The following is a 12,271-nucleotide window of genomic DNA, read 5'->3' as shown; positions in this document are numbered from 1 at the left end:
GAGTCATAACTCAGCATAGTGGCCTCACCTCCCTTGGCCTCTCTCTTGTCCCGAGCAGCTGTCCCAGGCCAAGCCCCTCGGACCTTCAGTGCTCCCACATGACTTCATCACTTAATCTTGGAGCTTAAGCCTCTGGAAGATATTGCTGCAGAAACAAATGTCTGTCTCTGATTCAACAGGGATGCAATTCCTCATTTCAAAGCTTGGACAAACCATATGGGCTCCCAGGCACTTATACAGGAATAGAGTTCCAAGGAGAACAGAACTGTCACTTGAAGGTTGGCTCAGGCCAGATATCCAAAGCTGGGGCTGAGGGGCATCAGATTTCCTCATGGCTAAGAGGAGCAGGAGAGGGAGTTCGGTGCTGGGCTTAGGCAGGGGGAGATGAAGCAGGACTCTGATGTGTGCCATCCCACAGCCTCCACCATCTGACTTTCTTTGATCTGCCCCTAACCTTCACCTGGGCAGCTTGCCCTTCCCCAGGGGTCCAGAGTAAGCCAAGTACCACAACCACTGTTTTCATCAGAGCCTGTAGGAGCTTCACAAGGCATCTTCTTTCCCAGGTAGCTTTAGATTCCACACTTGCTAAAATACAGATGCTTTCCAAGAAAAACATAATGCCAATGGAGGAAACTCGAACATGGCAGCAGACCAATGAACGCTTTTGCCAAGCTCTCCTAGTGTATTTGCCCCTTTCTGGGTGAACTGTAGGCAGTGGGGTGTTGGGAAATCTTTACCAATAGGCTCTGGGGAGGGGGAAGCCTCCTTTGTAGCATGATTTCCATGGTGTGAATCCTCCCCTCATGGCCATTTTATACCAACAATATGACATCACTACGTGTGGAGCTGGGGGAGCTGGGCAGTCACTCGGCAGTAGACAGTATTTCCAGCAGACAGACGTGACATGATGTAAATGTCCTTGGGCACAGATAGTAGTAAAATGAGTCAAATAACCAGCGAGTGCTGAGTTTTGGTATTTCATACTTTTGTTCTTAATATAATTTATTTAATTGTAGGACTCTACAATTTAATTTTTAATTGTGACCATATACCATCCAGCTTGCATAATTTCTGAAAAAGCAGCATTTCACAGACACTGGTTTCCCGAGAGGACCTTCTCCCTCTAGTCAGCGCACACCTGGGTGGCCTCGCCAAGCTCTCAGGACACCAAATATTCCAGCCAACCCAGGCAATGCAGGGAGACTCTGAGGTCAAAAGTTTCATCCCCTACAGGAAACAACCATGGGCTGGGCTGTCCCTGGTTCCCACACACCAGAAGCTACTCAGGTGCCAGCAAACCTGCAGAGGATAGAACCTCTGCCCAGGGCAGAACCCCTTGCTGGCCACTGCTGGGATCCAGATGCCAGGGACAGGACTGGCGGGGACAGGATCTCAAGGGGCTGCTGGATGCCACCGTTAGCCCTGTGGTAGGGACCAGGCAGAAAGAGGAGCTACCATCACTCTGTTGTCAGACAGTAGATCAGATTCTGTCTCCTTAAAGTAAGGAAAAGGGGCCAGGGCAGGCTTTCACAATAGTCTTTTATTAAAACCGTGGAACCCCTTCCTATAATGGACAATGACTGACACACACAATAAACACAGTAATAAGTCCCTCAGGAATAAAATAGCTCCAAGGTTGTTCTGCAGCGCCCTCTGGCATTGGCAGGTGGGATAACAGGAGAGTGGTGAGATGCTGGTGTGTCTGGAAGGGGCTGGAGGGCAGCCTCTGTCTCTACAAGGACACAGGAGACAGCTCAAAACAGGTGCCATGTGGCCTGACCTTGTGTTCTCCTGGCCCCTGGTTGTCAGTGACTCTGATGAGGGTGGAGCCCAGGGCAGGATCACTGGGCTCTGAGCAGGTCCTGGAGGTGCAGAGAGCTTGGAGGAGCCACCACAGGTCCAGTAAGTAGTCCCATGAGGCCAGCTGGGGTATGGGTGTGGTGTAGACATCACAACCCTCTTGTAACCCCTCCTTTTGCACCTGGTATCACACCCCACAGAGGAGCTGCAGACAGGAGTGTGACTGATGCAGTTCTCTGTGCAAACTCAGTGTGAGGCCAGGCCTCCTGGACTCATGGTGCCATGGGGATGATGGAACAGAGATGCTGGAACCCAGGACCAGGAGTCAGTGACCCCAACTCAGACCCCAGCTCTGCCACTCGCTGCCTGAATCCTGTGAAGTTCTGTGCTGACTCACGTCTCTCAGCCTCAGTTTCCATCCCTGCCAGGCGAGAATGATAATACGTGGCCACACAGAAGATTAGAAGATTATGTCCAAGGTGCCCAGCTGGCAGAAGATGCTCAATCAGTGTTTCCTCTGTGGCATGTTCTTATGGATGGCAGAGACTGGGGCAAATGTGGATCAGCAGAAATAAGGCCCTTCAGGTCAGTGGTAATTTGATATGGTCTTTTGAGACTTGGAAAGTAGGACTTTCAGGACTGTTCAGAGCAAGCCTGCCGAGACCCCAGCCCTAGGGTCCCCCTCATCCCCACCACAGGGACCCATAGCCTCCGCTGCTCCTTCTTATGCACAGGGCACAGCCTGGACTCTTTCAGAGGGACTTAAGGGGCCCTAAACCAGCAGCTTTCAATCTTGGAACAACCTGAGTCTGGTGGGTCACCAGTCTCCAGACCTACCCCTTGGTTAGATTCTCATCTAACTGTCCCAGGTGCAGCCTGGCAGCAGTAGGTTCAAAAGCCCCTGGGCCATTCTCATGTGCAGTAGAGCTGAGAACCCTTGCCTCAAACCACAGTCTCAGTTGCTGGGAACCACAGCCACTTGGTGTCAGCCCAATCCTCCCGGAGGGGGATGTGGATGGTGGAGGGGTCGCTTCACCCAATGAATCCCACTTCTCTGTGTCCCCTGTGACTGGACCCTCAGTCACACTCTGAAAGCTTTAGTCCAAAGCCCCTGTCACCAGTGGCCCTGTCTTCTACTCCACCTGTCACCTGGACCTCACTGCTCATCTCTCCCTGATAGCCACACTTGGCTGGGCCCTGCTGACAAAGGGGCCATGACCTCCTTCCTGGAGGGGCTGTCAAGACTGTGGTGGTCGTCTGTGAAGAAGCACTAAGGAGAGAGGACACTTCAGGAGGTGGAAATGCTTCCAGTAGAAATAAATTTCCCCTTTATAATGGTGGGGTCATGCATGACCCCTCTTTGTATCCACAGGTCCAAGCACAGAACCTGATTTGTGGCTGGCACCCATTGGAACGACTCAGGGCAAGCCTGCTGAGCCCCCAGCCCCAAGGTGCCCCTCATCCTCACAGCAGGACCTGTAGCCTCCACTGCTCCTTTTCAAGCTCAGGGTACAACCTGGACATACATGAATGAATGAATGAAGTTGGGATTCCATGTTGGGTTCCCAGCCTCTGAACCTTTTGCGAATTATCAGATGTCTGACTTGTTACTTCGTTCCTCTGATAGATGCGAATCTCCAACCTGCACACCACTCCAGATTCGTGCTTCTTCTGCATCTGCTCAGATCCAGTCCTGGGCTGGTGCCTGTATTCCATCATACTGACATTGCTTTTCAGGGCAGACTCATGGTCACAGGGTGACCCTCAAGGCTTTTCTTAACTGCCCCAGCCTGGGAGGTTAAGGGTAAGTGACCTTCAACCTCCCAGGCTGGGGCAGTTAGGGAAAGTGTGGGAGGTTAAAGGGAAGTGTGTGGGAGGTGATGGCAAGGAGAATGAAAACCAGGAAGAGACAGTCCCTGGGGCACCCTAGCTCCTCTGAATCCTGGTAGGGCCTGAGACTCATCCTGCATCCCATGGAGGCTCACGGCCTCTCACCGCAGTTGCAGGGGTGGGCAGCTCTCAGGCAGCCCTAGTCAGAGTCTGCAGCTATGACCAAGTCTCTCTTGGAAATCTCTGTCCCCTCGTCCTGGGGTCTCCCCTACAGCTGTTGCCCTGCTGGGATCTCATGCAGCTCAACTCACACATCTAGAGTTAGGTTGTCTTGGCTCTCCCCTCCTGGGACAGGGGTCCTGAGGTTGCCTTCATGGGGCAAACATTGGTATTGCTAGGGCAGTACACAAAAGCTCCAATTCCTGCCAAGCCTGAACTAGGAGTCCTGAGCTTGTTTCACTCTGATTTTCTAGGCAAATTCACTGCTTCCTTGGAATGCAGCTCATCCCTTTGTTTCTTCTGAACTCCTTGGGTACCTGTCAGTCCCCTTCTCTCTAGAGACTTCCTACAAACAGGATTCCCTTCCTAAGGGATCTAAGGAGTTTGCTTCTTTCCCTGAACCACCCCAGCCTGCAGTTCTGCAGATGTCCAAAACCAAAAGAGGCAGATCCCTAGAGAAATGGGAGCTCAGAGGCCGACCATTCGTGCTGCATGTCTTCCTTCCCAGTGTGAAGGCCGCCACAGCCAGGACCATAGCCAGGAAGACCCAGCAGGGATGGTAGTGCTGGCCATCTCCTCCACATCAGCCACCAACAGGTCTAGGAAGGAGAGGAGATTGCAGTAATAGAATGGGGACCAGGATGGAGCCTGGCAGAGGAGAAGAGGGAGACGAGCAAAAAAATGCACCTCCTGTGCATGGTAAAGGCAATCAAAACTGTTTGATGGGAAGGGACTAAAAAAACTTAGAAAAGTAAGTGCTAGATGGGAAACTGAGGCCAGACCCGAATGGGCAGCTGAGTGTCAGACTAGAGAGATTACACATTTGTCAGCCAAGGAGAGTCAGGGAGGGTGTTCTGAGCAGAAACTGGGAACTGGGCTTTGGAAGAACAAATCTGGCCTGACTCCAGATGGATGGGAGGGGAGAGAGTTGGGCATTTTAGACCAGCTGGAAAATGATTACAAGAGTCCTAGGTAAGAGGCCCCCAGGACGTGAGCTACTGCAGTGGCTGCAGGGAACAAAAGGGAGAGGAGGAAAGTTAGCCGGTGCCCGCAGGTGCCATCACCCTGTGCTGCTGTCCTTGGCTCCTCGCTCCAACCCCGTTGCATGTACCATGCATGAGACTTACTCTGAATTGCATCTTTTCCTGCAAGACTGTAAGCCCCTCAAGGGCATGGATTTGATCTACATCTGTTTATTTATCTGCCTCTTGGGGCATAACAGGCCTTTGTTAAACATGCATTGAATGAATGAATAAGTGAGGGAAGAGTCTGGAATCAGCTGGACATGAAGATGGCCTGAATAGGAATCAAGATGAGAGAGAGCTGTCAAAGATGCCCGTGGGCAGTACCCTGACCAAGGAGAGGGTACGTGACAACTACTGCTGCCCCATCCACCCCCAACACCATGGCTACCACGTCCATTGACCTGGCCCTAGTCTGGGGCAGAAATCCTGGGCATCACTCTGCAAACATTCATTCCCTCACCCACACCCACAACACAGCAGCAGGTGCGCTCCCTCTTCTAGAGAAGAAAAGTGACATGGCTTGTGCCAGCGGCCAGAACAAATCCATGCTGCTGGCATCCCCACAGCCCTGTCTAGACCCTGATGTCAACACGTCTGCTGTTATAGTTGTCATCATTGTGAGGAATACTGAAATCATTAGTGTTGTTAACATGGTGAAAACAACAAGAGTAACAAAAACTACCGTTTACCAAACACTCAATGACATGTACCAGGCACAGGCTGAGGGAGTTTCTCCAAAATTCCTTTATGTAACTCTCTCAACAGTGCTAAGAAGTAACATTTTCATTTTGCAGATGGGAAGCATGGGTTCTGGGAGGTCAGGTCTGTGGGACATCCAGGTCAAAACTCTCTGGACCATGCCCTTCAACGGGTCCTCCCAGGACCATGAGCCTTGGGGGAGGCGGGAACCAGGTCTGATTCAACTCTGTATGGCCAGGTGTATCAGAGTGGAGTGCTCAAATTTGAGTTGGAACGTGAAACCAAGAGAAACATCCCAAGTCCCCGAGAGTCAGGGGTGTGCGCCTCGCTGGCCAGTGGGGTCTGAGAGCGACCACCTACCAAGGCTCCTCTTCTTGGTGTGGTGGGTCTGCAGCTGGATGGGACCCAGGACGACATCCACCTTTTCCTGGTAGGAGCCCACATCCCTCTTGGACCTCACCACGCAGCCTCGGTAGCAGCGGGAAGAGTAGTCATACGCCCTGCACACCACCATTTTACACTGCAGGTACACGGAGGGGAAGCGGCTGAGGAAGTGGAAGGCGTTGAACCGGAAGCGGGCAATGCCAGGAGATGGCTGTGAGTAGGGCCGGTAGCTTTCATCCTTCACACATCTGGAAGAGAACAGCAGCCCCTTAGCTCTCACCAAGGCACGATTCCTCATGACTCAGCTGTGCCAGGTGAGAAACTCCACAGCCTGTCCTCACCGCCCTGGCCCCCTGCACACCTCACCTTCCTTCTGTCAGAAGGTGTGGCTCAGACCCTCACTGTGGGGCCTGCAGACAAATCCTGGCAGCTGAGGTACCTCACCGGTATCTTTAGGTAGCAAATCCTGTGGGGGCTTTCCCAACAGATAAGCAGGCCCCATACTGCATGGTGGATTGGGGCCTAATCCCACAATGACCACATCCTCGATGGCCCCAGGCAAGCCAGGTGAGTCAGGGAAATAGCTAGAGTTTGGAACCCAGGAGCAGGACCCAGAGACAGGGCAGAAAAGAAAATGACCTTTCCTTCTCTCTCCTGGTGCCAGAGCCAGGCAAGGTCCCAGCTGGCTGCACTCTGAGCAGTGTCCTGGCCCTCCCTCTCCCAGAGTCTCTCTTTCCTGACCCTCCTCAGCCTGCCCTGAGCTCCAAGAGCTGTACTTTCCACACTGGCCTGCAAACCCTCCAGAAGCCCCTACCCCAATATCAACTCCATCCTCTTTCCCTCGGGCATCTCCTCTCAGGTGGTGTCAGAAGGAAAATAACCTCAGGATATACTTACAGAAATTTTCCTAAGATATGGAAGAAGCAGCTTACACTACCCCAGTTATTATAGAACGGTGGGACTTTGAACAACATGGGAAAGAGAAGAGCCAGGACAGCTGGCCCATGGGCCTCAGATGGGCATTTCTCACAGGTGGTGGGTGTAGTCTCCAGGGCAGCCTGGCTGCACCCAGGAACCTGGCCAGGGCCCGCTCCCCTCCTTCTGTCTTCCAGAACTTCCTTCCTTCCTCCATGTGCAACCCAGATTCTCTCAAACACTGAGATTTTTTTTTTTTTCACAGCAGCTCCCTTAGTGGCAAAGGAGGAAGCAAAAATAGCCAGAGGCTTGTTCAGAGGTGGGATCCTTGGGGAAAAGGTTAGGGTCACTCAGAAGCCTCCGGGCAGTCACTGCATTTGTCATAAAACCTTGCCATTCAGGGCTCCACACAGACCCGAATGCCACAGCCAAGTGAAGCCAAGGCTACACCTTGGAATCACTCAAGGAGTGCTTTCAGTGGCCCAGAATCATGCACCTGCCACATGGCAAAGCTGGCAATTCAACCTTGGTCTGCTCCAAATCAATGCTTTTCCCACTATACACAGGTCTTTTTAACCCTATGGCTGGAGTTCAGTCACCTGGAGTCTAACCCCAGTTTACAGCTAATGTACTGGGTGAACACTGCTGAGCTGTCTATTCTCCCCAGGTGTTAAATGGAGATGATACACGGTCATCCTACCTGATGAGCAATCAGGGATGTGATATAGAACACAGAGTAAAAGCACTTCAAAAGGTAAAAGCTACAGGACGCTACTACATGTAGAAAGGGATCTGGTTAAGCTTGAAGCCCTGGGAACTGCAGTTCATCAAAATTCCCATTCCTCCAGCCTTTGAGGCTGCTCATGTTTGAGTTACCAAGTAAAGGTTTAAGGCCATCGCATAAAGACACTCCTTACCCGCTCCGGATTAGATCATAAGTCAAAGACGTGAAGTCATTGGAGTGTGGTGATGCCACGCAGGTGTCCACAAACAAGGCCAGCGTGGCATCAGAATGGAGGATTTCAGCCTGAAGGTACAAGTTCTGGTTCAGGTCCACGTAGTAAGGGCTGCTGGTCACAGGATACAAGAAAGAGGAGGAAGAATAAAAGGAAATGTTCACGTCGAAATTGCCATACTGCACTTCTTCGACCCGGATGGTGTCATTAGCAATGTACATGGTGTCGACCCAGGTGTTCTGAAGCATCCTGCAGTTGACGTGAATAAGGAGGTCCTTCCTCCTCTTGATGATGCCATGGGAGACAGCTGCTTTGAGGAAGCTGGAATAGTTGATGGTGTCATTGTCTACCTACGAGGGGCAGGCAGGAGAGCAGAGTCAGGCACATGTCACCTGCTAAGGGAATCCCATGGCTGATTTGGGTGTGAATGAGAGGGACAACGTGACTCTACAAGACTTCCACCCGTCTCAGAACCACTCAGAGATGGCGTGTGCCTACCCTTTGGCTACGAGCAGGCAGAGGGCGCCAGAGTCCGCACTCTGGGTCCAGGTCTGGGGAAGAACCAAAGGAAGGGGTTCTGCGTTCTCCACCTGCTCTTAGCCTATGTTTTCTGACTTTAAACTGTCTTAAAAAAAGTTTTTTTTGCTTTATATTTCAGTGCCAACAGTTGTCACAATCAACCGTATGACCCTTCTTACTCTTTCCAAGACATTCTCAAGTGCTTTCCATTGAACTCTATACATTAACATAAATATTTGCATGGATGTCACATTTGCATATACTGCCTACGATGGAAGTAAATTCTGCATCCACTCCAAACAACGCACGTGGAATGCAGATTTATTTCTTGGTCAGAAGAAGCAGATCTGATTTTAGATTAAGACCCATTATTAGATACTGCTCAGTTTGGAAGGAAGTCAGTTTGGTGTATGATGGAAAGTTTTACAGATAAATTAATGGGTATTTCCACAGAGACAATCTATCTCGTGGTGGGAGGGCCTCATCTAGCTCAGCCACACCAGCAAACTTTTATCACATACCTGCTAATCAGGCCACCCTGGTGCAGCAGCGGGGAGCTCCAGCCACGGATCGCCCAGCCCTACGGCTGTGTCTAGACTCGAAGGTCATGGCCATTATTGCCTTGGGCAAGTGGCTTACCTTCTGCAAGCCTTCGTTGCCTCATAATTAAGTGGGAATAAAGCTGTCCCGATAATTTTAAAAGTCAGATAGCACACTTCGTTCACTGTCTGACATCCACATGGGCTGTTGATAATACTATATCAACTCTTAGGCTCAGGACTGGGGCACTGGGGGTTGCAAAGATGAACAAAACATTGGCCCTGCCCCTGAGGCACTCACTGTGATGGACATTGTGAGTATTTAAAAAAAATAGAGGAGGCCAGGCGTAGTGGCTCATGCCTGTAATCCCAGCATTTGGGAGGCCAAGGCAAGAGGATCACTTGAGCTTGGGAGTTCGAGACCATCCTGGAACACACAGCAAGATCCCACCTCTACAAAGAAAACCTTTTTTAATTAGCTAGATGTGGTGGTGCATGCCCATAGTCCCAGCTACTCTAGAGGCTGAGGCTGGAAGATCACTGAAGCCCAGGAGTTCGAATCTGCTGTGAGCTAGGATCTGCCCCTGCACTCTAGCCTGGGCAATAGAACGAGAACCTGTCATTAAAAAATTAAAATAGAATAAAAATAAACAAACAAGTGGAGGAATAAGAATGTGGCATGTGCTGTGCATGACCAGCCAAGTTAGAAGAAACAAGGCAACAGGGTTGTCTGGCTGCTCCAAATGGGTGTGAATGAGTGTGAATGTGTGTGAATGGGTGTGAAGGGCCCTCAGCAGGGCCACTCAAGTATCAGTCTCCAGGATGCATACTTGGCACAGGGCAATGGTCACCTTCAGTGGACTGACCTCCACTGACCAAACTCACAACAAGCCAGAACCCAACACAATTAAAGCTGGACACAGTGGCTGACTCCTGTAATCCTAGCCCTTTGGGAGGCCAGGGTGGGTGAATCACCTGAGGTCAGGAGTTTGAGACCAGCCTGGCCAACATGGTGAAACTCTGTCTCTACTAAAAATACAAGAAAATTAGCTGGGCATGGTGGCAGGCACTTGTAATCCCAGCTACTCAGGAGGCTGAGGCAGGAGAATTGCTTGAACCTGGGAAGCGGAGATTGCAGTGAGTTGAGATTGTGCCACTGCACTCCAGCCTGGGCAACAGAGGGAAACTCTGTCTCAAATAAATAAATAAATAATCAACAAAATTAATGTACAGGGTGAAATATAAAAGCCAGTTTGAATAGAAGACATGTGTGGCATGCCCAATATATACTCATCTTTGCAAGTAAATCTACCTGGTCCATTAAAATCCTCTCCAAAGGGGAAATGCTGTATTGGAGTCTAAGGGAGCCAGGTGACCACATGCCTGCTGCAGGCCCTTAGAACCAGTCTCAAGAGCCCATGGGCCCAGCCAGCTGCTACATGAGAGTCCCTTTGCCCCTCAGTGTTTCTTATGTGTCAAAGGAGTGGGGTTGACTTTGCCAGGTAATGAACAGCATGACCTTGGCACCTAGCATGGTGCCTGCCACATGGCGCCAGCCACGCAGCAAACACTCAATAGGAAGTTGGTGAACGAACATGATCCCGACAAACCGAAGCCATCTGAAGGTGTGTGTGCCAACATGCATGCTCTGTGCACTGTACGCAGGTGAGCCATTCATGCCGTGTATACTCTGCACTCCCAAACCAAATAAAAGCATTGGCAACTTTTTCTGTCTTTGACAGACAAAATCTTAAAATAATTATTTAGGTTCGAGACAAAAATTCAGAATTTAGAGTGGCTAACTTAGAATAAATTTACGCAAAGTTAAATGCTGCTATGACAAATGTCCCGTTCAATGAGGCCTGATAATGCCATTGCCACAATAAGAGTCAGAACAACTCCAGCCCAAGCAGCTCCTTCCTGCCCCTCTGCCTTCTGCCCCCTCCGCTGTTCATCCCTTCCAGCCTGGCAGCCGGCAGCCAGGGATCAGCTTTCAGCCATTGCACACTTACGTTCTCTTTCTAAGTTTCATATAAACGGAATCACAGAACACCCACTCTTCTCCATCCGGCTTTCTTTGCTCAGCATATTTTCTATCTTCTCAGATGCCAACATTAGCCCTACCACTTCCTGGCTGAGTAGCCTTGGTGCCTCTTGGCTCAGCCTCCCCCATAAAGTGGGGATGACAACAGGAGAATACTCGATGAGGACCGGGGGACTATGATGAGGACTAATCACAGCACCTGCCACTGTAGGGGCACTACCTGTCCCCATTTGCCCAGAGTGAGGGGTTTCCCGGAACATGTGGGACTTTCAATGCTGAAATCTGCAAAGTCCCAGGCAAACCACAGAAATCTGTGGTAGGAGCTGTTGAAAATTTCAGTATAATCATAGCTGCAGCCACCTTCAAGCCTGTAGAGAAGGGACACGCCATTTTGGCTTCACTTTCACCCAGAATTGGACACAGGAAGTCACCTCGGATGGTGACAGCTCAACAAATGGTAGCTGCAGAGGCCACCTGACTGTGGATCTCATGAAGCTGGAGCTTTGGGGCCCCTCGACCCTGCCTGGTGCAATGTGCAGGCCTCCTCCAAGGCCTGGCAATGTGTTTGCACAGCCATACGTTTTTACAAAGTTTATAGAAGTTCATAGATATTTGCATTCTTTGGCTTAATAAGGCCCCTGCCCCTCTCAACACCCACCCCCAAAACCCTAACTATATATACTTCAGGCCCTGCAAAATCTGGAGCTGCCCCAGGAGCTGCTGTTGTTATTGCTGATGAGAGTGGCAGCCTGCCACATGCCCTCTCTGCTGAACACAGCTGGAGAGACTGTGCCTGCTAAGCTTCCTTCCTCTTATTTGGAAGTGACTGCAGCCATATCACAGCATCAGAGGTTTATCTTCCTTTATTCCAATTATGTCCTGATTATACCCAAATCATAATTTCTATATCCCCAGAATTCAAAAAGCACAGCACATACCACTATAAGAAAGCTCGTGCGCTGGGACACGGAGTGGAAAGCCCCAGGCTTACCTGCTTGATGGTGCCGCAGCCTGAGTAGGGAATTGTGAATATCACCTGGCTCAGCGTTATCTGGGGCCGACACTGGTAGTATCCATTCCAGTTGGAAATGACAAGGTCACTGGCAGAAAAGCCCAGGGATTGGAGGTAGCTCCTGCTCACACTGGCTTGCATGTGATTTGGCAGACAGAGCAAGTCTAATGGACAAGGACAGATAAGACACTGAGCGCCCCAGACTCCGCAAGTATTATGGGGCCAGATGCTCTTTCCACATAAAAAGCACACAGACCAGGGTGGCTGACAGGGAGAGTCAGCACTTAGGATGTGGGCATAGGCCTCACTGCAACCCCCAAAGTACCCTG

The 12,271-nt window shown here is 50.7% G+C and overlaps 1 protein-coding gene across 1 annotated transcript in view; it reads right to left on the bottom strand.

Moving 5' to 3' along the window:
- Positions 1-5,791: 5,791 nt before the first annotated feature.
- Positions 5,792-12,271, bottom strand: part of DMBT1 (deleted in malignant brain tumors 1) — a 73,218-nt gene continuing 66,738 nt past the window's right edge. Inside the window, 4 exon segments of the mRNA XM_078346702.1 lie at positions 5,792-5,961; positions 5,964-6,205; positions 7,790-8,178; positions 11,922-12,106. Of these exon segments, the coding sequence (XP_078202828.1) occupies positions 5,930-5,961; positions 5,964-6,205; positions 7,790-8,178; positions 11,922-12,106 (848 nt within the window). The 3' untranslated portion in view covers positions 5,792-5,929.

The sequence above is a fragment of the Callithrix jacchus genome, chromosome 12, assembly GCF_049354715.1.
Source record: "Callithrix jacchus isolate 240 chromosome 12, calJac240_pri, whole genome shotgun sequence".
Lineage (NCBI taxonomy): Eukaryota > Metazoa > Chordata > Mammalia > Primates > Cebidae > Callithrix > Callithrix jacchus.
Note: the sequence above shows the minus strand (reverse complement) of the source record. Positions and strands in the feature narration are given on the sequence as shown.